We start from the raw sequence: 21,944 nt of genomic DNA on the forward strand, positions 1-21,944 counted from the left end.
CAGTCCCCAGGGAGGAGGCAGTGCTGGCTGGCCAGAGGAGAGTCCTGGGCTCGAACGCACCATCTCTGTTTCCTGGCTCTCACTCCAGCCCTGTGGTTCTCTCCATCTGTAAAACAAGGTGGCTGGGTCAGACTAGTGGTGGCCAGCTTTGAACTGGCCTTCAAAGACGTTCCCACTGGCCAGCACAGCAATCCAGCTACCCTTCCTGGGCACTCAAGAGGAATGAAATTATGTGTTCACACAGAGGCATGCACAAGGCATAGCTGTCTTGTTCATCATAGTTCAAACGGAAGCAACCCAAATGTCCGTCAGCTAGTGAAGGGTATGTAAATGGTGGTACATCTGTACAACAGAACGCCATTCAGCAACAGAAAGAAACGAACATGAGTGAATATCAAAAACAATATGCAGCGTGAAAGAAGCCAGACCCCAGAGTACATACTGCATGATTCTGTCGACATAAAATGCAGAATCAGTGGTTGCTGGATCTGGAGGCAGGGGCAGAATGAGTGAGGAGGAGCACCAGAGAACCTTCTGGAGGGATGAGAGTGTTCTGCATTTTATTTTTTTGAGACAGAGTCTAGCTCTGTCGCCAGGCTGGAGTGCTGTGGTGCGATCTTGGCTCACTGCAACCTCTGCCTCCCAGGTTCAAGTGATTCTCCTGCCTCAGCCTCCCGAGTAGCTGGGATTACAGGCACATGCAGCCACACCTAGCTAATCTTTGTATTTTTAGTAGAGATGGAGTTTCACCATGTTTGCCAAGATGATCTTGATCTCCTGACCTAGTGATCTGCCCACCTCAGCCTCCCAAAGTGAAGGAATTATAGGTGTGAGCCATCACGCCTGGCCAAGAATGTTCTGTATTTTTATTGGAATTACAATTACCTTTATTGGAACTCATGAGGCTGTACACGCTTAGGAACATTTTCTTTTTGATTTATTTAAAAATAGAGACAGAGTATTCCTATGTTGTTCAGTCTGGTTTAGAACTCCTGAGCTCAAGTGATCCGCCCACCTCGGTCTCCCAAAGTGCTGGGATTACAGGCGGGAGCCACCGTACCCTGCCGTGAGGATACGTTCTTGTTTATAAATTATGCCTTAGGCTGGGTGCGGTGCTCACACCTGTAATCCCAGCACTTTGGGAGACTGAGGTGGGCGGATCACTCGAGGTCAGGAGTTTGGGACCAGCCTGGCTAACATGGTGAAACCCCGTCTCTACTAAAAATACACAAATTAGCTAGCTGTGTTGGCAAGCGCCTGTAATCCCAGCCATTCGGGAGGCTGAGGCAGGAGAATCACTTGAATCCGGAAGGCGGAAGTGGCAGTGAGCCGAGATCACACCACTGTACCCTAGCGTGGGCAACAGAGGAAGACTCCATCTCTAAAACTAAAAAAACAAAAAATAGTAAATTAATTATGCCTTAACAAAGTTGATTTAAAAGAAAAAAACTTTAAAAACTGAGGCTGTATTTATACATTAGGAGACTTCAGGTTTCCCTTAAGTAAAGCAAAAGGTCTAGTGTCACTGTGTCACCTTCCTGGGTGACCACAGCTGTCAGAGATGAGCAGCAGCTTCTCCACTTTGTTTTATTTATTTATTTATTTTGCGTCTTGCTCTGTTGCCCAGGCTGGAGTGCAGTGGCATGATCTCGGCTCACTGCAGCCTCCACCTCCCTGGTTCAAACAATTCTCCTGCCTCAGCTTCCTGAGTAGCTGGGATAACAGGTGTGTGCCACCACACCTGGCTAATTTTTGTGTTTTTAGTAGAGATGGGGTTTCACCATGTGGGTTGGCCAGGCTGGTCTTGAACTCCTGAACTCAATGATCCTCCTGCCTCAGCCTCCCAAACTGCTGTGATTATAGGTGTGAGCCACTATGCTTGGCCAGCTTCCCCACTTTGATCTTTTGAAACACAAATCTGACTATCTTACCTCCTATGGTGCTGCCTCCCTGGAAGCCACCAGTCCCTGCTGGTTAACTCTTTCCTGGACATACAGCCTCCTTGGCGCTGGTTCTCAGCTGTTACCTCCCCCCTGCAGATATGGCTGAGAGGGACACCACCTTTGAGCCGCCAACCCCGGTGGCCCAGCCTGACTGCATCCTCACCGCAGAGAATGGCGAGACGCCTGCCAGGTGACTCCTCAGCCCTTCGCTCTGTTTGGCTGCTGCAGGAGGGAGCTGTTCCTGCCATGCCCAGGGGATTTCTGGGGGCAGCTGGGCTAGGGGCAGCTGGGCTGGGGGTGGAGGTGGGGCCTGGGCTGCTTTTTGGGAATGTGTGCCCATCTCTGAGCTGGCACCACTGGAAAGCCAGAAGACCTCGAAACCTAGTCTCTGCCCTCAAAATGCCTGGCAGAAACTTGGCACAGAGGATCTAGGGACCCAGACCCCGGCTGTACAGTCTCCAGGGAAAGGGAATGATTCCTGAGCACACACTTCCCTCTTCCCATCCCTGTCCCTCCTGCCTTGGGCTTCTCCCTGCAGCACCAGCTCCACCCTGAGCTCCCTGGTGGATTCCCAGGCCAGGAAGACGCTGCCCATCCCAACCAGCGCTCCCATGGCTCTCTCCTCCACTGGGAAGCCCATTCTGGATCCAGGTAATGATCCCAGCCCACCCACCTCCATCCCAGCAGGGGCTTCTTCCTGGGGAAATGGGGGCCCAGGGAAGCCAGAAGGGAGCTTCTCCTTTGTGGTGTGGCTTGGGAGGGGGATCAAGGTCAACCCCAGGTTTCTGGCTTCTTGAGTTGGGGCTGCGACTCTAGCACTTGCTAGTGACTTTTTTTTTTTTTTTTTTTTTTTTTTTTTAAACAGAGTCTCACTCTGTTGCCGGAGTGGCTGGAGTGCAGTGGCACCAATCTTGGCTCACTGCAACCTCTGCCTCCCAGGTTCAAGAGATTCTCCTGCCTCAGCCTCCCGAGTAGCTGGGATTACAGTGCTTGCCACCACTCCTGGCTAATTTTTTGTATTTTTAGTAGAGACAGGGTTTTGCCATGCTGCCGAGGTTGGTCTCAAACTCCTGAGCTCAGCTGATCCACCCACCTCAGCCTCCCAAAATGCTGGGATTATAGGCGTGAACCACTGCACCTGGCCGCTAGTGACTATTCTTTAATTCCTGTAGGCAGGAATTTTTTTCACCGTTTCATCCTCATGGCCCAGAATTGCTACTCAGAAAATAGGTATTTGTTGATTGATTTCATGACGTTGACTAGTTGTTTAGTTCCTTTGAGGCTCAATTGTCTCGTCTGTGGAATGGTAATGGCAGAGAGCACGCAGGGTTGTAAGCAGCGTGGCGTTGTAGACAGCGCCTGTAAGTGCCTCTTAGGCTTTCATTTTAGGACTTGCAGTTCTAGTGTCTGCCACGAGGTGGCAGTAGTGCTCAGGCGGTCCTGAAAGTGCGGTCCTGTCTGGCGGCTGGAAACTTGTTAGAAAAGCAAATGATGGGCCGGGCGCGGTGGCTCAAGCCTGTAATCCCAGCACTTTGGGAGGCCGAGGCAAGTGGATCACGAGGTCACGAGATCGAGACCATCCTGGTCAACATGGTGAAACCCCGTCTCTACTAAAACTACAAAAAAAAAAAAAAAAAAAATTAGCTGGGCATGGTGGCACGTGCCTGTAATCCCAGCTACTTGGGAGGTTGAGGCAGGAGAATTGCCTGAACCCAGGAGGCAGAGGTTGCGGTGAGCCGAGATCGCGCCATTGCACTCCAGCCTGGGTAACAAGAGCGAAAAACTCTGTCTCAAAAAGAAAAAAAAGAAAAGCAAATGATGGGCCCCATCCCAGACCTAGAGAATCAGAAGCATTTTAACAAGGTCTCCAGGGGACTCCTATGCACATTAATGTTTGAGAAGCACTTATCTGGCATATACTACTTTTTTTTTGAGACGGAATCTCGCTCTATTACCAGGCTGGAGTGCAGTGGTGCGATCTCGGCTCACTAAAACCTCTGCCTCCCAAGTTCAAGCGATCCTCCTGCTTCAGCCTCTTGAGTAGCTGGGACTACAGTTGTGCGCCACCATGCCCAGCTAATTTTTATATTTTTAGTGGAGACGGGGTTTCACCATGTTGGCCAGGATGGTCTTGATCTCTTGACCTCATGATCCGCCCACCTCAGCCTCCCAGAGTGCTGGGATTACAGGCGTGAGCCACCGCACACAGACCATATACTACTTTTTTAACGTCTAAACATGGACTTCAATAAAGTGCAATCACTAGCTCTATGATCTCTGCAAGTGATAAAAGGAAAAGAAGAAGTGAGTTTAGTACCAAGGTGTGAAGAAGGAGAATGAGATACGGGTTAAGAAAGAGCATGGGCCCTGGGGTACACCCGGCTGGCCTGGCCTGGGCTGCTCTGGGGCTCTATATTCTTAGGGTGACCTTGGACAAGTTAATGAACCTTCGTGAGCCTCAGTTCCCCTCATTTTGAAACTGGAGATAGAGAGGGTGCCTGAGGCCTAGGGTTGTGGATCACTTATTCAGGGAACACTTGCGGGGGTGTTTTTGTGCAGGGGGAGCTCCGTGCCCACCTTCATCAAGCAGGTCTAGAGGGTTGGCCAGGAGGGGACTGGGTTCAACCCCTTCCTTCTCCTCACTGCCGGGTCTTCCCCACCGTGACCCAGCCATACCAGCAGCACTGCCGGAGGCCCGACACACCACACCCTTCTCCACAGTCCGCAAATTTTGGTCTTTTGAACCTCAATTCCTCCTTCATTCTGGCCCCTAGACGCCTCAGTTTCTCACCTTCTAGACATGGTTTGCCCTTCTCTCAGCTATGAATAGTTGATCAGCTTCCTGGAGTCAGGTGAGGGAGGGTTGGATCAGATACAACCTTGGCTTGGAAAGGACCCGGTGTTGTTAGCTATGGTGGAATCTGTGTCCCAGGGGAAGGAGGAAGTAGTCTGGGGCTGGGGCTGTCCTGTGTGGTTATCGCAAAGCAAAGAGTGCAGAGCATCTCTGTGTTTCAGGGCCGGTGCTCTTCTGGGTGAGCCTGGTGCTGGCCGTGGTGGTCGGTGCCATTGCCTTCCTCCTGTGCCACCGGAGGGCCTGCAGGAAGCGAATTCGGCAGAGTAAGTGGCTGTGCCTTGGGGCCTTGGGGAGGACAGGCTGCTCTCTGCCAGCCTGGCCTGGGTCCTTGCCCTGCCTGCCCCTGCCGCCTGAGGCCTCCTCCTCCTGGTGTCGTTTCAGAGCTCCACCTGTGCTACCCGGTCCAGACCTCCCGGCCCAAGCTGGAGCTTGTGGGTGAGTGTCCGGCCATCCAAAGGGGCTGCCCGAGCCAGAGGAGCGAGCATACGGCAGCTCTGGGCCCGGGGAGTGGGCTCAGAGCTGAACTTCTAGCCGAGCCTCGGGGCTCCCTGTCTGTGGCTCCTGTGGCATTCTGTACCTCTGTAGGGGTGTCATGCGGGTAAAGATGGCACTGGGTGTGCCGACTGTGTGGCTCGCCCAGAGCAGCACCTGGGTGGGTGCTGGGTTGAAAGTTTAAAAGTCTGTCTTGTCTTTTATTTCTTCCTCCAGCACCCCCAGGGGGCATTCCTGCCAGCCTTCCCTTCCTCTCTACTTCTACCCTCCCTGTCCCTGTCTCCCATCTCCCCTTCTCTTTCCCGTCTCTCTCCCCCTCTGCTGCTGCTGCTGCTGCTGCTGCTGCTTCCTCTTCTTCTTCTTCTTCTTCTTCTTCTTCTTCTTCTTCTTCTTCTTCTTCTTCTTCTTCTTATTATTATTTTGAGACGGAGTTTCGCTCTTGTTACCCAGGCTGGAGTGCAATGGCGCCATCTCGGCTCACCGCAACTTCCGCCTCCTGGGTTCAGGCAATTCTCCTGCCTCAGCCTCCTGAGTAGCTGGGATTACAGGCACGCGTCACCATGCCCAGCTAATGTTTTGTATTTTTGGTAGAGACGGGGTTTCACCATGTTGACCAGGATGGTCTCGATCTCTTGACCTCGTGATCCACCCGCCTCGGCCTCCCAAAGTGCTGGGATTGCAGGCGTGAGCCACTGCACCTGGCTCTCTTTCCCTCTCTTCTACCACTTGGCAAGTGATCCCAGGGGCAGGAGGCATCCTGGTTCTGCCACTTACAAGCTGTGTGACCCCGGGCGAGTTACTGAATCACTCTGTGTCTCAGTTTCCTCCTCTAGAAAATGCAGATGGTGGAACCTCCTTCAGTCTTGGCCTGCGGGTTCATGGAGGTCGGCTGTTAAGTGCATGGTGGAGTGTCTGCTGCAGTCAGTGGCTGCTGCTGTTGACAGGCTGGCCTGGGCCTGGGGCTTTTTCCTCCCTGGAAGCTTCAGGGTTTCCTGAGTCCTGGGTGCTTCTGACCCACTCCCTAGTTCCTGCACTCTGATCCTGGACCAACGCCCGGACCAGCTCTTCCAGGCAGCCCTCAGGAGCTGGGACCTTCCCCACCTGTCCAAGCAGGGGTGACTTCTAGCCTTCACCTGGGGCAGGGGGCTCCAAGCCATCATGTGTCAAGCACCTTTTCTCTCCTGGGCACCCCCTTTAAGGCAGGCTGGGGTCTTGGTCTTCCTCAGCACTGCACGGCATGGATTGTCTACTGTGTGCTGGGCTCTGATGGGGGAATTGTCCGAAACTTCCTTTCTGATTGCAAGGTGGGCTCCCGTTGAGGGTCTCCTGGACTCCCCCAGTGACGACTTTTGTTCTGCAAGGAGGATACAGGGCTCAGAGAGGTTGACGGCTGGCCCAGGGCCACACAGCCCAACAGTGGCGCAGTAAGCCTCAGACACTGGTTCTAGGGGTTTTGGTTTGTAAAGGACTCAGCTATGTCCCCTTTTTCTTCCCCCTGCCAGCTCTGCCCACCACCGCAACGCCCACCCAAGAACCACATGCTCAGCCTGAGGCCAGGTCTTGGCCCGAGCCCCGATCTCCCCAGGACATTTGGAGAGGTCCTTCCAGTAGGTTAGAGACGGTTGTCTTGGGCACAGAAACCCAGTCCACTGAGGCATGTTTTGAATTTGACGAGTTTCACAAGCAAGCACTTGTGGTCCCTGAGCAAGGGGGGGTTTTTGTGTTTTGACAGTTTCAAGCCTGTTTCCATGAGCTGTCAGGCTCAGCGTCTCATTGAAACCGGCATTTGCTTTCTTGACATTTTTCTAGTATTAGAATTTCCATTGCCGTCAGTTTATTTTTTTTCTTCAAACCTCTGTGAGAGCAGTTTTGTCACAAGAAGACAAAAAGAAAGAAAACACCTTCCCCTAAGAAGCCAGATCTACAAAGCACAGAGTCCCGAGACTCAATGGTGGATGCCCTGTCTCAGGCTGTTTTTGACCCTCTGGCTTCTGGTGGGCCCTCGGGGTCTGGGTTCCCAGGCCCAGGATGGATGGAAAGTAAAGCCAAGACAGGCAAGGTCACAGGGTGCAGGGCGAGAACGGACCGAGCTGGCCGGATGCCCCTTTCCCTCCCGAGTCGTGGGTGGTTCACTCATTTATCTGTTCACATGGTCTTCACGGAGCACTTCCTCCGAGCAGGCTCTGTGCTGGGCCCAGAAGCTGTTCTCTCCAAGCTTTTAAACTAATTCAGACTGCCTGCAGAGGCCAAAGGCAGGCAGGATGGGAGTGTGTGCCCCTCGGCTTCCCACATCCCAGACCTGGGGCAGGGGGCCCTCTTGGTTCCTTGAGCAGTGACCGCATCAGGAATCTCTGCCCAGGAGTGATGAGATGCTCACCAACCAGCCCTCAAATTGATCCGACCTTCCCACATGTGTCCTTGGTGACAGGCATTTGCAAAGGACATATGTGATCTCATTCACTCCTCCAGTGGCCTGGGAGGAACGTACTATTACCCCATTGCATAGATTAGCAGCCTGAGGCACAGAAGATGAAGTAATTTGTTTAAGGCCATGTGCTGGGTGAGCAGTAGGACTGGGATTTTATCATGGTTGTTGAGATATTTGTGAAAAGGTTTTTCACCCTTGGCACCATTGACATTTGGGAATGAACCATTCTTTGCTGTGGGGGCTATCATGGAGGAGTTTCTGCAGCTCCCTAAATGCCAGTAACACCCCCTAGATGGGACACCCCCAAATGTCTCTAGACACTGCCACATGGCCCCTGGGGAAAAACTACTCCTGGTTGAGAACCACTCATCTAAAATTCTTTTTTTTTTTTTTTTTTTTGAGACGGAGTCCTGGAATGCAGTGCAGTGGTGCAATCTCAGCTCACCGCAACCTCTGCCTCCCAGGTTTAAGCGATTCTCCTGCTTCAGCCTCCTGAGTAGCTGGGATTACAGGTGCCCGCCACTAAACCCAGCTAATTTTTTGTATTTTTAGTAGAGAAGGGGTTTCACCATTTTGGCCAGGCTGGTCTCAAACACCTGACCTCCTGATTTGCCCGCCGCAGCCTCCCAAAGTGCTGGAATTACAGGCGTGAGCCACTATGCCCAGCTTTAAAATTCTTTTAATCCTTCATTTTTATCAGCACTTGAATCATGATCAGTTATTCCAGGGAGATTTAGGTTGAAAGAAATTTTTATTTCAAACTTATAGAAATAGTGTAAGTACAAAGAATTTATTTTGTCCTGAACCATTTGAGAGTAACTGACTCAATGTCTATCACCCCAAAAACTTTAGTGTGTGTTTTGAACAGACAAGGAGGGTGTATTTTGCATGATGTAGCAAGGATTATCAGAATCAGGACTGACACTGATTCTGATTTGTGAATTGACACTGATATGTGACCAACAACGAATTCTCAGGCCCCGTTCAAGTTTATTTGTCCCAATAATGTCCTTTATAGCAGAGGATCTGGCTCAGGGCCACGATTGCATTTGCCTGTCTGGTTTCTCGAGTGTCCTTCCATCCAGATCTCTTCCCCAGGCTTTTCCTTTTTCTGGGAAGAGTGCAGGCTGGCAGTTCCGCGATGTTCCTTGCTTTGGGTTTGTCTGGTGTTTTCTCCTGAGTGGATTCAGGTCACGCATCTTGGACTGGAAGGTCCCGGAAGTGACGTTGGGCTCTTCTTTCTCGGGGCGTCCTGCCAGGTTTCAGTTTGTCCCTTTCCTGGAGCTGTGCACTTTGAGCACTTGATGGAGGTGCTGTCTGCTGGGCCTCTCCACGGTGAGGTCTCTATTCGCTCCTCAGTTACTAAGTCTTTTGGGGGGTGTTACTTTGAGACTGTCAATACCTCGTTCTTCAGCAGACCTTCATTTTCTTTTTTTTGAAATAGGGTCAGGCTCTGTCACCCAGGCTGGAGTGCAATAGTGTGATCTTGGCTCACTGCAACCTCCACCTCCTGGGTTCAAGTGATTCACCTGCCTCAACCTCCCAAGGAGCTGGAATTACAGGTGTGTGCCACAATGCCTTTTTGTTTTTTTTTTTTTTTTTTTGTATTTTTAGTAGAGACAGGGTTTCACCATGTTGGTCAGGCTGGTCTCCAACTCCTGGCCTCAAGTGGTCCTCCTGCCTCAGCCTCCCAAAGTTTTGGGATTACAGGTGTGAGCTACTGCGCCTGGCTCAGAACTCTTATTTTCTTTATTGGGTTATATCTGCTACCATCAGTTTTTATTTTGACACTCCAATTGTCCCAGATTAGGTCAGGGGGAGCCCCTGTGTTCTTTGGGGTATCCTCATCCTGCTGTGCTGTGAGCACTTCCCTGTTCTCAGATGTTCCCAGCTTAACTGGTGCTCTCCTGCCCCGGCCGTGGAATCAGCTCTCTCTCCCTGGAGTCCAGGGTTTGCATCTAGGGGTGCCTGTTGCCAGAGCCTAGCTGAATCTCCCCACTTGGGCCCGTTCTGTTTCCCACAGCATTGGGGAATCACAGGCCAGAGAGGGGAGGGGACTGTAAGTGGGGAACAGCAGGGAAGGAAGGGGCCGAGAGCTTTACATCACGTGTCAGATCTCACGTGCTCCGTGAGCGTGGCCTTTGGAGCAGCCTGTGACACCATGTACTTGTCCTGGGCGGCCGGCCGCTGCCCAGCGTGTTCCAGGACTCGTGTCCTGGGGGGGCACCAGACGAGCTTACGAGAAGGTGGTGGTTATTCCAAAAAGCAAGGAAACCAATAAATAAGGCTAGCAGATTGAACCAACATTTTTAGGGGAAGAGCAGTTATGAAATCTGACCTCTGTACTTGGCGAGATTTATCCAGTGTCTTTATCAAAATCCTCATGGTTTGTTACACCGCTGTAGTCACACGTCAGAGCCTTCCAGATGCCACTCTTTTGCCTCTGAGATTTTACACTTGTTTGGGAGGGTCGGTATCGAACTCTGACTTACCATTCAGTGTGTTGGAGCGCAGAGCCGTGTTAACATCCTGGGCTCTTCCTGCACCTGCTGTGAGCTAGAAAGCATCCTGGACACCTTCTTTTTTTAATACTTTAATTTTAAAAAATTCTAAGGAGGCTGGATGTGGTGACTCACGCCTGTAATCCCAGCACTTTGGGAGGCCGAGGCGGGCGGATCACTGGAGGTCAGGAGTTCAAGACCAGCCTGGCCAACATGGCAAAATCCCATCTCTACTAAAAATACAAAAATTAGCCAGGTCTGGTGGCGGGTGCTTGTAATCCCAGCTACTCAGGAGGCTGAGGCAGGAGAATTTCTTGAACCCAGGAGGCGGAGGTTGCAGTGAGCCGAGATCGTGCCACTGCACTCCAGCCTGGAGTACCCCTGCTCCAGGACAGCTAAGTGGCCTCATTGTTTATGACATGTGGCTGGTTTTCAATTTGTGGGTTATTACAAACACCGCTGGTGTGCTTGGCCTTTTTGTTTTCTTTCGGGTTATTTCCTGAGGGTGTGTTCCCCCAAGAGGGATGGCTGGATAAAGAGTGTGAGGTTTTCCTCGCAAGACGACCCTGAGAAAATGGAACCAGCATGCAGGGCATGAGCAGCTCCACGCTCCTCTTCGCCTGCTTCCCTTTTGAGGCTGAGTTGTGTCATTTCTATTTATTTTGTTTTGTTACTTTGTCAAACTTTTTTTTTTTCTGTTGGCCACCCCCAGTGACTTGGTACCAAAGAACAGCTGGCTGCTTGTAAAACTCAGGATCACTCTGGAAGGACCATGATTTAGTTTCACTGACATCATTAAAAAGAATGTGCCCCAGCCGAGCGCGGTGGCTCAAGCTTGTAATTCCAGTACGTCGGGAGGCTGAGGCAGGTGGAATGCCTGAGGTCAGGAGTTTGAGACCAGCCTGGCCAACATGGTGAAACCCCGTCTCTACTAAAAATACAAAAATTAGCCGGGCGTGGTAGCGCACACCTGTAATCCCAGCTGCTTGGGAGAATCGCTTGAACCTGGGAGATGGAGGTTGTGGTGAGCCGAGATCATGCCAGTGCATTGCAGCCTGGGTGACAGAGTGAGACTCTGTATCCAAAAAAAAAGAAAAAGGTGCCCCTAAGAGGGTTTCCCAAACTCACCTAGTGTCCAACATAGCGTGTTCATACGGCCAGTCTTGTGTGTACTTATCCTGCTTGCTGACTGAGCATCAGTGAGCGTCCCTGCGAGGGTTCAGGGCTGGTGGCTCCCCAGAGCTGCTGAAATCCGAGATGTGTGCAGGAGGCGGTGTGGCTGGCACACGGGCATCTTGGAGGCAGAATTGTCTAGCCAGGGGTGTGTGCCTGACAACAGCAGATTCCAGATCTCCATAGGTGGCATTCTCGGGAGCGGTTGAAGGCTGGGCATCCCTGGAGGATGGTCTGCTCTGGGAGTTGACTTGCCCCAGGATGGACTAGATGCCCGGGTGCCCTCTCACCTTTCTCAGATGGCCAGTGAGCCAAGGTTAAATGTTAAATGTCAATGTGCGCCTGGCCATGACCTGGCCCCTGTTTACTATGGGAGAACAAGGGGAGTGGAGGGTAGGGGTTGAGATGAGAAGACAGAGCTGGTGGCTTGAGAATCTTTGCATCAGCACCTCCTGGGCCCACAGAGGGATGGGTTGAAGGACATGAGATGACCTGAGAGCAGTTGTTCTCCTCGAAGGCTGCCTGGGTGCTTTCAGGCACGTGAAAGAGAAAATCGAAGTCTGGCTGGAGCCAGAAGGATTTCACGGTAGACTGGCTTCAGGTATGTCCCAGTCAGGGTCCAGGCGGCTCCCACAGGATCCCTCATCCTCAACCATCGCCTGCCTTGAGGTCCTCCATGTGGGTTTTGCCCGGTGTTACAGGGAGTTCGGGGCTCTCCACACCCCGGAGACAACAAGGTATGGGGGCAGCATCCACAGACCAGCTTCTGACCCAGCGGAAGCCTCTTGGGCTCTGGCTGGGCCTGTGTGTCTCGTGAACCAATCCTTGCATGTGCGCGGTGGTGGGGGTTGGGAACGGTTCGGCGTGTTCATTGGTTTAGCCATTAGGAATGAGAGTGATAGCCGGGCCCAGTGGCTCACACCCGTAATCCTGGCACTTTGCAAGGCCAAGGCGAGTGGATCACTTGAGATCAGGAATTCAAGACCAGCCTGGACAACATGGTGAAACCTTGTCTCTACTGAAAAGACAAAAAAATTGCCAGGTGTGGTGGCACGTGCCTGTCATCCCAGCTACTCGGGAAGCTGAGGCATGAGAATCGCTTGAACCTGGGAGGCGAAGGTTGCATTTTGCTGAGATTGCCCCACTGCACTCTGGCGAGACCATCTCAAAAAAAAAAAAAAAAAAAAAAAAAAGATTACGGAGAGTGGCCAGGGGAGAGAGGTGGTCCCCTGTCCTCCATCTGCCACTGGAGGAGTGAGCATGGGGAAGTGAGCCTCCTTGCCTTGGACTGGGGTGGGTGCTGACTCTGAAGCCCATCCCAGTCCTCTCCAGACTGATGACCTGACCCCTAAGCGGAGTTCAGTGCCACCCGTGGTCCAGGAGGACCATTTGCCAGTAGGCAGGGTGGGCAGGGCCAGGGGCTGCCAGACCCTCCTTGGTGAAGTCGCTGCTCTTGCTTTTTGCAGATTCCAGACCCAGGAGGAGCTCAACAGTAAGTACCCGCCCTTGCCCCCACCTCAGCTCCTTCCCTAACAGATCTGCAGTTTAGAGAAGCTGCTGGGGGGAGGGAGAGGGAGGGGACGGAAGGGCCATTCCCCCTCCAGTGCCCAGGGTGCAGGCCCCTGCTGCAGGGTCAGGCTGAGTCTGGGACCTCTGTCACAGGGGCCTCGCCCGGGGCCTCAGCCAGGCCTTGGCCAAGGGTGGAGAGCCTCACCCCCACAGCAGCCTCCGGCTCCTGGCTCAGCCTGCCGGGAATTTCCAGAAGGGCCTGCAGACAGTGGATTTGGTTTGCACGACTTTTGGGTACCAGGTCTGGTCAGGAGGAAGGCTTCGTTCTTTCTCCTCTTCTCTTCACTCTTCCGTGAATCTCCTCCCGCAAGCTGGATGACGGAGCAGGAGTCTATGGTCCACCCCTTTTTTCTTTTTCCGTTTATCACTTCTTCCATTACTTTCTTTCATTCAAGCATCATACATTGAGACGGGTTTCTTCTATCCTTTCATTTTTCAATATAATATACAGAACCATCACACTAGTTCAGTTTCAAATTATGGGGCATCACATTCAAATATGCTTGGATTTGACAAGTGGCTGTGACGATGCTGAGAAATTCCGCAAAAGAGGGTCTTCAACAATCTGTCAGGTAATACATTTGGCTTTGCTGCATAGGCCATTAATAGTAACTTGTTTTAGCCAGGCGCGGTGGCTCACGCCTGTAATCCCAGCACTTCGGGAGGCCGAGGCGGGTGGATCACAAGGTCAAGAGATCGAGACCATCCTGGTCAACATGGTGAAACCCCGTCTCTACTAAAAATACAAAAAATTAGCTGGGCGTGGTGGCGCGTGCCTGTAATCCCAGCTACTCAGGAGGCTGAGGCAGGAGAATTGCCTGAACCCAGGAGGTGGAGGTTGTGGTGAGCCGAGATCGCACCATTGCACTCCAGCCTGGGTAACGAGAGCGAAACTCCGTCTCAAAAAAAAAAAAAAAAAAAATAGTAACTTGTTCTAAAATGCAGTCTTTTGGCCAGGCATGATGGCTCACGCCTATAATCTCAGCACTTTGGGAGGCTAAGGCAGACGGATCACCTGAGGTCAGGAGTTTGAGACCAGCCTGGCCAACATAGTGAAACCCCGTCTCTACTAAAAATACGAAAATTAGCTGGGTGTGGTGGTGCATGCCTGTTGTCCCAGCTACTCGGGAGACTGAGGCAGGAGAATCTCTTGAACCTGGGGGCAGAGGTTGCGGTGAGCAGAGATTGTGCCACTGCATTCCAGCCTGGGTAACAGAGTGAGACTCCATCTCAAAAACAAAAAAAACAAACAAAACAAAAACAGTCTTTTAGCCTTCAAATTATGATAAAAAGTATTCAAGATGATGTATTAAGGTTGGTGCAATTTGCCATGAAAAATAATGGCAAAAACCGGGCTGGGCGCGGTGGCTCAAGCCTGTAATCCCAGCACTTTGGGAGGCCAAGGCAGGTGGATCACGAGGTCAAGAGATAGAGACCATCCTAGTCAACATGGTGAAACCCCGTCTCTACTAAAAATACAAAACATTAGCTGGGCATGGTGGCGCGTGCCTGTAATCCCAGCTACTCAGGAGGCTGAGGCAGGAGAATTGCCTGAACCCAGGAGGCGGAGGTTGCGGTGAGCCGAGATCGCGCCATTGCACTCCAGCCTGGGTAACAAGAGCGAAACTCCATCTCAAAAAAAAAAAAGAAAAAAGAAAAAAGAATGGCAAAAATCATGATTACTTTTTCACCAATCTAAAAGATAGGTGCTCTGTGCCTTGAGAATCATCGCATCAACATGAGCATCCCTGCCTCATCTCTGAGTTACTCAAACTCACTCCATTTTGAAGGCATCAGGACATTTAATGAGGCCACTTACTTGCATTTACTCGTAAAAGTCAAAAAGTAAACCGGCACATTCCCCAAGACATAGCTGTTTTTAGAACGCATGAGTGCAGTCATAAAAGACTGCTTTCCAGGATGTCGGGGCTAGGGAGCTGGAGGGGCTGCTCCAGGAGGCGGTGGGTCTGGAGCTGGTACTTACAGACTTTGGTGCTTATGAGTGTGGACTGTGGAGCCAGATGCCAGGGTTCAAATCCTGGCTCAGGTGTTTACTGATGGTATAACCCTGGGCAAGTTACTCGACTCCTCTGTGCCTCAGTTTCCTCATCTATAAAACGGGGAGAGGGCTTCACCCACCTCACATGGTGGTTGTGAGGACTAACATATGTCAAAAACTTTAGGACAGGGTCACGGACATGGCAGGCGCCCTGTGAGTCGCTGACTGTTACCCTTATTATTTAGTACAGGTTAAAAGCAACAGACTTCACCCAGAAAGCTGAGAAGCCCGGGGCAGCTCAGGGCAGCTTTAAAGCAGAAAGGGAGACTCACTGGGGTCTGCAGAGATGAAGAAAAAGGGGGCTCCCAGTTCAGAGAGTGGGGGAGGGGGAGGGCACCCTGCAGTAGCACCCATTCCTCTCCCACAGCAGGTGAGGAGTGGCGTGTCGGCGACAGAATCCAGCGCAGAAGAGCTGTGGTTAATGCGCCCTCCAGCACAGCCATTGGAGATCTGCCACAACGTGGGGGCAGCCAGCCTGGAGAGCCTGCCGTTGCGGGATGCCAGCCCAGCCGGAGGCCCCTCGCCTCCCAGGGACCTTCCTGAGCCCCGGGTGCCCACGGAACACACCAATAACAAGATTGGTGAGTTGGCCTGTTTTGAGGGATTCTCTGCAGGCCAGGGGCAGAGGCGGGGGTGAGTGCGGGGCCCTGGGTCCTGGAAGGGGCCTGGAGACTCTGGAGCTGAAAGGCCCAGCAAAGGAGAGGCATAGATTCTTCACCCCAATTCAAGTGTCTGTAAGTAGGGTCAGCAAGGGCACTCACCTCATGGGCCCTTGTGCGAATTCACGAGCCGGTGCACATGAGGTGCCTGCTGTTATTCACAATAAAAACTGAAAGCCATCCCAGCCCCCAACACCTGAGGGGACAGGAGGAGGATGTGCCAGTGGCCATAGGACCTGCCACTTGTCTGGCGCATTCCGGGCACTGTGCAGACGCCATCTCTTCCTCTCTGATTGTCTCGCCACCTTCTGAGGTTGGTGTCCTTCTCCCCATTTTACAGATGGGGAAACACCCGCTCGGCCTGGCAGGACTTTCTGCTCCTATCCGTGTGCCTATGGCCAAAACCTGGGGTGACCAACCTGTCCCATCTTTCCCAGGAACCCTCCTGGCCTCAAGGTGATCTGTCCGCCTCAGCCTCACAGAGTACTGGGATTATGAGCATAAGCCACTGTGCCTGGCCTGGGCAGTCTTTTGTAACAGACCGAAACTTTTGAAATTGTAGCTTTTAGTAAGTTTTATTTGAAAGGTATGTATTTTGGGAAAGACCACCAAAGGCTTCTTCAGAATTCCTAAGAAGTCCTGATTGGAACATCTGAGTCCACGCTGAGCGCAGTGCCTGGAATCCCAGGGGCGGGGTTCAGAGGGTGTTTGATGGACAGAAGGAAGTACCGGGCTCCCACGTGGATGGCTTAGGTGTGGACTGACCCTCCACCCCCCAGCATAGCCTGCAGGCCTTGTTGGTGAGTGGATCAGGTGGCGGGGAGGCCACGTCCGCTCCGCTGGGAAGTGGAAGAACCTCAGAGGTGCTCTTGGGCACCCAAGATACAGACAACCCCCTTACCTTCCTGATGCCAGGCTGGGGGAGCGTCCTCCCTTCCCATCCACTTCCCAAGAGAGATCACACTGGGTTCTCCACATCACCCCTCTCCCCCTAGGAACCAGGCAAGGCAAGAACGCCTTTCCCCCCAGCTTCCTCACCTGCCCTCTCCACCTGGCCAAGATGAATTCCCTGGACTCTGGAGCTCTGGGGAGGGGCAGGAAGCCCATGCAGCCCTTGGAAGCCAGCACCACAACCTGGGGTGGGGGAGGCCTGTGATGGGGGCAGAGCCAGATGGGGCAGAGCCCTCATGGCCGTCTCTGACATTTACAGACCCTCTGTCACTTCTGAGCTCGGTGGGAGCGGTTTCCTCACCTGGAGGCAGTTCCACTGCCTTGAATCCAGTTAGTTCCAGATTTCCCAGGGACCCCTGCTCATTTCCCTGAGGAATGTGAGGGGGCCAGCCTGTCTCCCAGCTTTGGCTCCTTCTCCCTAAACCAGCATCCCCCCACCTCACCCCATCCGCCTCTCCTCTTCTCTGTCCATCCCCCTCTGGGCCTTCTCTCCCCTCCTGGGGTCTCCTCTTTCACCACCTCCAGCCCCCATCTTTTGCCCAGCCCTCTTCAGGGCTTCTAGGGCCAGGAGCCTGCAGGTCTTGATGGAGATGTGGGGTGCTGAGGCCCTGCTGTCTGTTTTGGGGTCTGTGGGGGCACCCAGCCCACAGCCCATCCCACACTCTGGGCCTTCCCCTCCTCTCGCTGCCGTTTGGAGCACTTCTTTCTTTCCTGGGGGTGTTCAAAACCAGAATAGGAGAGCCAGTGTCATGCAATAGGATTGAGGGTGCAGGGGATTTGAGAACATTTCTGGGGTTCCTGAATCCGAGGGGTGTAACCGCATTACCCAGAGAGGCGGGGGTCCCTGCACCCCAACCCCACCCAGCTCTCAAGTTCCCTCTTGAGCTTCCCCATTTGGCCTCCAGCGTCCAGGGCAGAACAGCTGGGAGCCGGCCCACCCTGAGCCGGACGCCGTCAGCTGGGCAGAGGCCAGGTTTCCCCACTCCCAGCTCCTCGGGCCACTGAACTCCCTTGCTCCTCTATGTTCCCCTCTATTAGAAGGCCACAGCAGGAGCCCCCACATCAGACCATGGCGAGGACAAGCCATCTGTCCAAGCTCCCACCGTGCGCTTACAGCACAGCCACGCAGGCTGCAGGTGGGAGATCGGCTCTGAGCGGCAGACCCTGAAATTCACAACCTGAGCCAGGCTGTCTCGATCATGGGCTGCCAGCGGTTTCTGCAGGATGTGACCGGCTGGCTGGGTCTGGGTTTGCCTGGACTGAGGAGGCTCCCAGGACACGGGACTTGCAGTATTAGAACCAGGAATGTTGCCGGGCAAGATGGGACAGGTTGGTCACCCTGAGTTTTGGCTGCAGGCACATGGATAGGGGCAGAAAGGGCTGCCAGACAGAGTGAGGTTTTTTTTTTTTTTTTTTTTTTTTTTTTTTTTTTTTAATTTCTCCTAATTACATCTTGACCTTGGGCAGGTCATTTAACCTCTCCAGGCTTCAGGTTCCTATCTGTAAGTGGGAATCTTGATGGGGTCGCCTTGCAGGAGGGCTGAGCACCCAGGAGCCTGTGCGTGGCAGGCGCTCGCCTCTGCTGTGGCCGCCCATGCTCTGGTTATCCGTGGCTTTGCCTGTTCTCTTCCACAGTTCACTTTCTCTCCCACCATGTCCTCTTCTTCCCTACCCATCCCTGAAGCAGTGCTGAGAAAATCCTAAGTACAAGGAGGCTGGTTCTTAACGCCTCAAGGCCCAGCTTCTAGCTGTTGTATTTCCTCTGAGCCCCAGGACGCCTGTAAGGTGTGTCAGAGAGGTTGTGCCATCAGCCTGAAGTCCCCCAGCGGGCACGACAGCCCTGGGCCTCGGCCCCTTCTCTGCCTCTTTGCTCCCATCCTGGCCGGCACTCTGGCCTCCCTGGCTCACACATCCTTTTGCCTTGCAGAGAAAATCTACATCATGAAGGCTGACACCGTGATTGTGGGGACCGTGAAGGCTGAGCTGCCCGAGGGCCGGGCCCTGGTGGGGCCGGCAGAGCCTGAGCTGGAGGAGGAGGAGCTGGAGGCAGACCATGCCCCACACTACCCCGAGCAGGAGACAGAACCGCCTCTGGGTAGCTGCAGTGACGTCGCCATGCTCTCGGTGGAAGAGGAAGGAAAGGAGGCCCCCTTGCCCACAGCTGCTTGTGGAAAGTGAGGCCTGGGCTGGGCTGGGGCTCGGAGGGCAGCTGGGTAGCCACTGGGAGGCCAGAGTGGCACCGTTGGCACCAAGCTTGGTCCAGCATCTAGCGGTGGACCGGCCCGTCATTGCAGGGGTCTGGTGGTCTCTGCTTGCATCTCCCACTTAGCTGTCCCCTGACCCAGAGCCTAGGGGATCCGGGGCTTCTACAGAAGAGACAGTCCAAGGCGACTGGGTCCCAGCAGTGATGTTGGTTGAGGCAGCAGACAGATGGCAGGACTGGGCCCTGCCAAGAATAGCATTGGCCCCAGAGACTTGGGCATCAGACCCTCACCACCAGGCCCAGAGCCCACCGAGGGAGAGGCCATGAGGCCGGCTCCCAGTGCCCCTGAACCCTATTCCCTCTCTCCCTGGATGTCAGAGATGACAACCATTGAGCCTTCCGGCATGCCCCCAGTTACTATAAATGTGGCCCCCAGTGGGCACGGGGTCAGTGCTTGTGGTTGTCTCTCCTGAGTCAAGAGGGAAGTTCAGGGATGGGGTGTGGTCAGCTGGCACTGTCTCTGCTGCCACGGCCACACGGCACTCTGCACTGGCATGAGGGCCCCTGCCCAGTCCCAGCCCTGCCTGGGCTGCGGGACCCTCCTGGTGCTGCCCACCTTCCCTCTGTCGCCCCCTTGGTGGGCTCAGGATCAAGTCACTCATCTCAGAATGTCTCCACCGATCCCCACCACAGCAGGCATCTCGGGACCCAGATGTCTGCAGCCCTCAGCAGCTGCAGACCGCCCCCCAGCAACCCAGAGAACCTGTTTTGCTTTGCCCAGGGACTTCCTCTCCACGTAGACATGGGGAACTTGGGGTGCTGCCCAGGGTTCTTGATCGCTCTCTGTGGACCCCACGCGCTCTGTCCTGGGAAATGAAGAGGCATCTTCCTTAGATCTGCCCTGCTTGCAAATCCACTATCACCGGCCCCGCCATCTGGTTCTGGCTCTGCACCCATTGGGGTGTGGACATCGAGAGGCACCACCGCCTCCCCCAGACATCTGCCTTACTCTGGACCGTAGGAAACAAGACTGTTTGGAGGTTCCATCTGGATTTTGGGTGTTTCACATTTCACACTAAGGTGTTTAGCGGCCCTGACTTTCAGTCCGCTGGCTGGCCTGCTCTCCAGGGCCTTCAGTGTGTAAGCAAACGAGTGATGGATGAGGGTGAGTCTTGGAGCTGCGGGTAGCCTGGAGACTCGTGGACTTACCGCCTGGAGGCAGGGCTGGGAAAGCTGCTGTTTACTCATCGGCTGGCCACATGCTCTCTGGAGGAAGTGATAGTTTCTGAAACTGCTCAGATGTTTTGGGGAAAGTTGGAGAAGCCGTGGCATTGCGAGAGGTGGTTACACCAGAAACTGGACGTTGGCCAGAAGCGTAAGTGGGCAGATGCTATTTTGTGGAAGGATGGAGTGGGTGTCTCTGTATCACCCGGCTGTAAGTTACACTGGGCAGCACGTGCCTGTCAGGCAGAGTAGTCTGGTGCCCTTAACGGGAGAGATTGATACGTTTTAACAAAATACTTCTTCACCCCGTGGCCTTTCATGCAACTTTCAAATCCCTAAAAATCCATAAAATTCTTAAAAACAAAGAACTGTAAGGCTGAGGACATGAGCATTGAAATTGAGAGTATGTTATTCACAGAGCCTCTGAGCAGCAGTGGCTCTGGGGGTTTCTCTCCCCGCAGGGCAGGGATTCCCGCTGCACCCCCGGACACTGAGGTGGCCAGTCTCTGGTGGATTGGACATTTCTGGGTCCAGGAGCCCGCTTCCTGCTGGGGCAGCCCTTCTCACTGCTGGAAGGTTTCCTTATCACTTGAGGCAATCTCTTTCTCTGTGTAATTGCCGCTCCCTGGTTCAAGACCAGCCCTTTGAGGACACTTAGAATAAAGCCACTGATGGCCGAGCATGATGTCTCACACTGTAATCCCAGCACTTTGGGAGGCTGAGGCGAGTGGATCACCTGAGATGAGGAGTTTGAGACCATCAGGCCAACATGGTAAAACCCCGTCTCTACTAAGAATACAAAAATTAGCTGGGCGTGGTGGTGGGTGCCTGTAATCCCACCTACTCTGGGGGCTGAGGCAGGAGAATCGTTTGAACGTGGGAGGCAGAGGTTGCAGTGAGCCGAGATTGGGCCACCGCACTCCAGCCTGGGCGACAAGAGTTGAGACTCCGTCTCAAAAAATAAAAAAAATAAAGCCACTATTGTCACAAAAGGCTCCCTTTAGGTATTTATAGAAAGGTTTCTGGGCGTTTCCATGGTCTTCTTCCCTCTGGGCTGGGCCGAGTAGCCCCATAGCTTTAGAGAAGGGAGTCTCTAAGGAGCAGTTTGAGTGCCCAAGCCTTGGGAGGCAGGGGGAGGACCACAGTATTTGGGAGCGTCGGGTTCTGTGTCTGAGCTGGGTGGAGCCCAGCCTGCTTCCCTGGGCATAGCTCAGTGGCCTTTGGAACCAGCCTCCACCCCAGGCAGCCAGCCTGCAGGCCCCCTCTGACTGTGGCTCCTGTGTGGGGTGGAGGAAACCCACAGCCACGGACAGACCCTGCCCCCAACTCCCCAGGACGCCAGCCCACACCCAGACATCAGCCCGGCCATTGAACCAGCCACTGCCTGCCATTCACTCAGTCCAGGGGCCAGGGTGAATTTCCCCATCCTGCCCAGCGGTGAGAGGACCCCTTCTATCCTCTGGCTGTGCTTGTGTCCAGGTTGGGAGATGGACAGAGCCCCCTGCTACTCAAGGTCCCAATTCCCAGGCTGTGACGATACCCCCACACACCTCTTCCTGAACATTTGTGATCAGAGCGGGACAGCAAGTGATACGTATCAGATGGAAGCCGCTGCCTTCAAAGAAAAGCCATTGTTTCCTAAGGCGCTTTTGTAAACCATTCTACAGTTCTTAGAATCTCCATGGCTTGGATCAGTCCTTAAAACGGAATGAGAGGACCTCCCGAGAGCGTCTCTCACTCCCTCACAACCTCACCCTCCAACAGTGAGGTGTTGAAGACCCAAGACTGGGTCTCGACCATCTTGGTTGCACAGTCACCAGGCACTGATTGGTCGAGCTGAGTGGAAATGAAAGCCTGTGTGGGGTGAGGGGCAGCTCTCCGGCCGCAG

The 21,944-nt window shown here is 53.6% G+C and overlaps 1 protein-coding gene across 2 annotated transcripts in view; it reads left to right on the forward strand.

Annotated features, from left to right (window-relative positions):
- TNFRSF8 (TNF receptor superfamily member 8) overlaps positions 1-21,026 on the forward strand; it is a 79,680-nt gene extending 58,654 nt beyond the window's left edge. For both annotated transcript variants that reach the window (XM_003936015.4, XM_074380070.1), the window contains 7 exons: positions 2,040-2,133; positions 2,482-2,594; positions 4,959-5,060; positions 5,179-5,232; positions 12,858-12,883; positions 15,387-15,600; positions 18,557-21,026. In XM_003936015.4, coding sequence (XP_003936064.1) covers positions 2,040-2,133; positions 2,482-2,594; positions 4,959-5,060; positions 5,179-5,232; positions 12,858-12,883; positions 15,387-15,600; positions 18,557-18,807 — 854 coding nt within the window. In that variant the 3' untranslated portion in view covers positions 18,808-21,026. The remainder of the gene's footprint in view (positions 1-2,039; positions 2,134-2,481; positions 2,595-4,958; positions 5,061-5,178; positions 5,233-12,857; positions 12,884-15,386; positions 15,601-18,556) is intronic.
- Positions 21,027-21,944: the final 918 nt, after the last annotated feature.

The sequence above is a fragment of the Saimiri boliviensis genome, chromosome 11 (assembly GCF_048565385.1).
Source record: "Saimiri boliviensis isolate mSaiBol1 chromosome 11, mSaiBol1.pri, whole genome shotgun sequence".
In the NCBI taxonomy this organism is placed as follows: Eukaryota; Metazoa; Chordata; class Mammalia; order Primates; family Cebidae; genus Saimiri; species Saimiri boliviensis.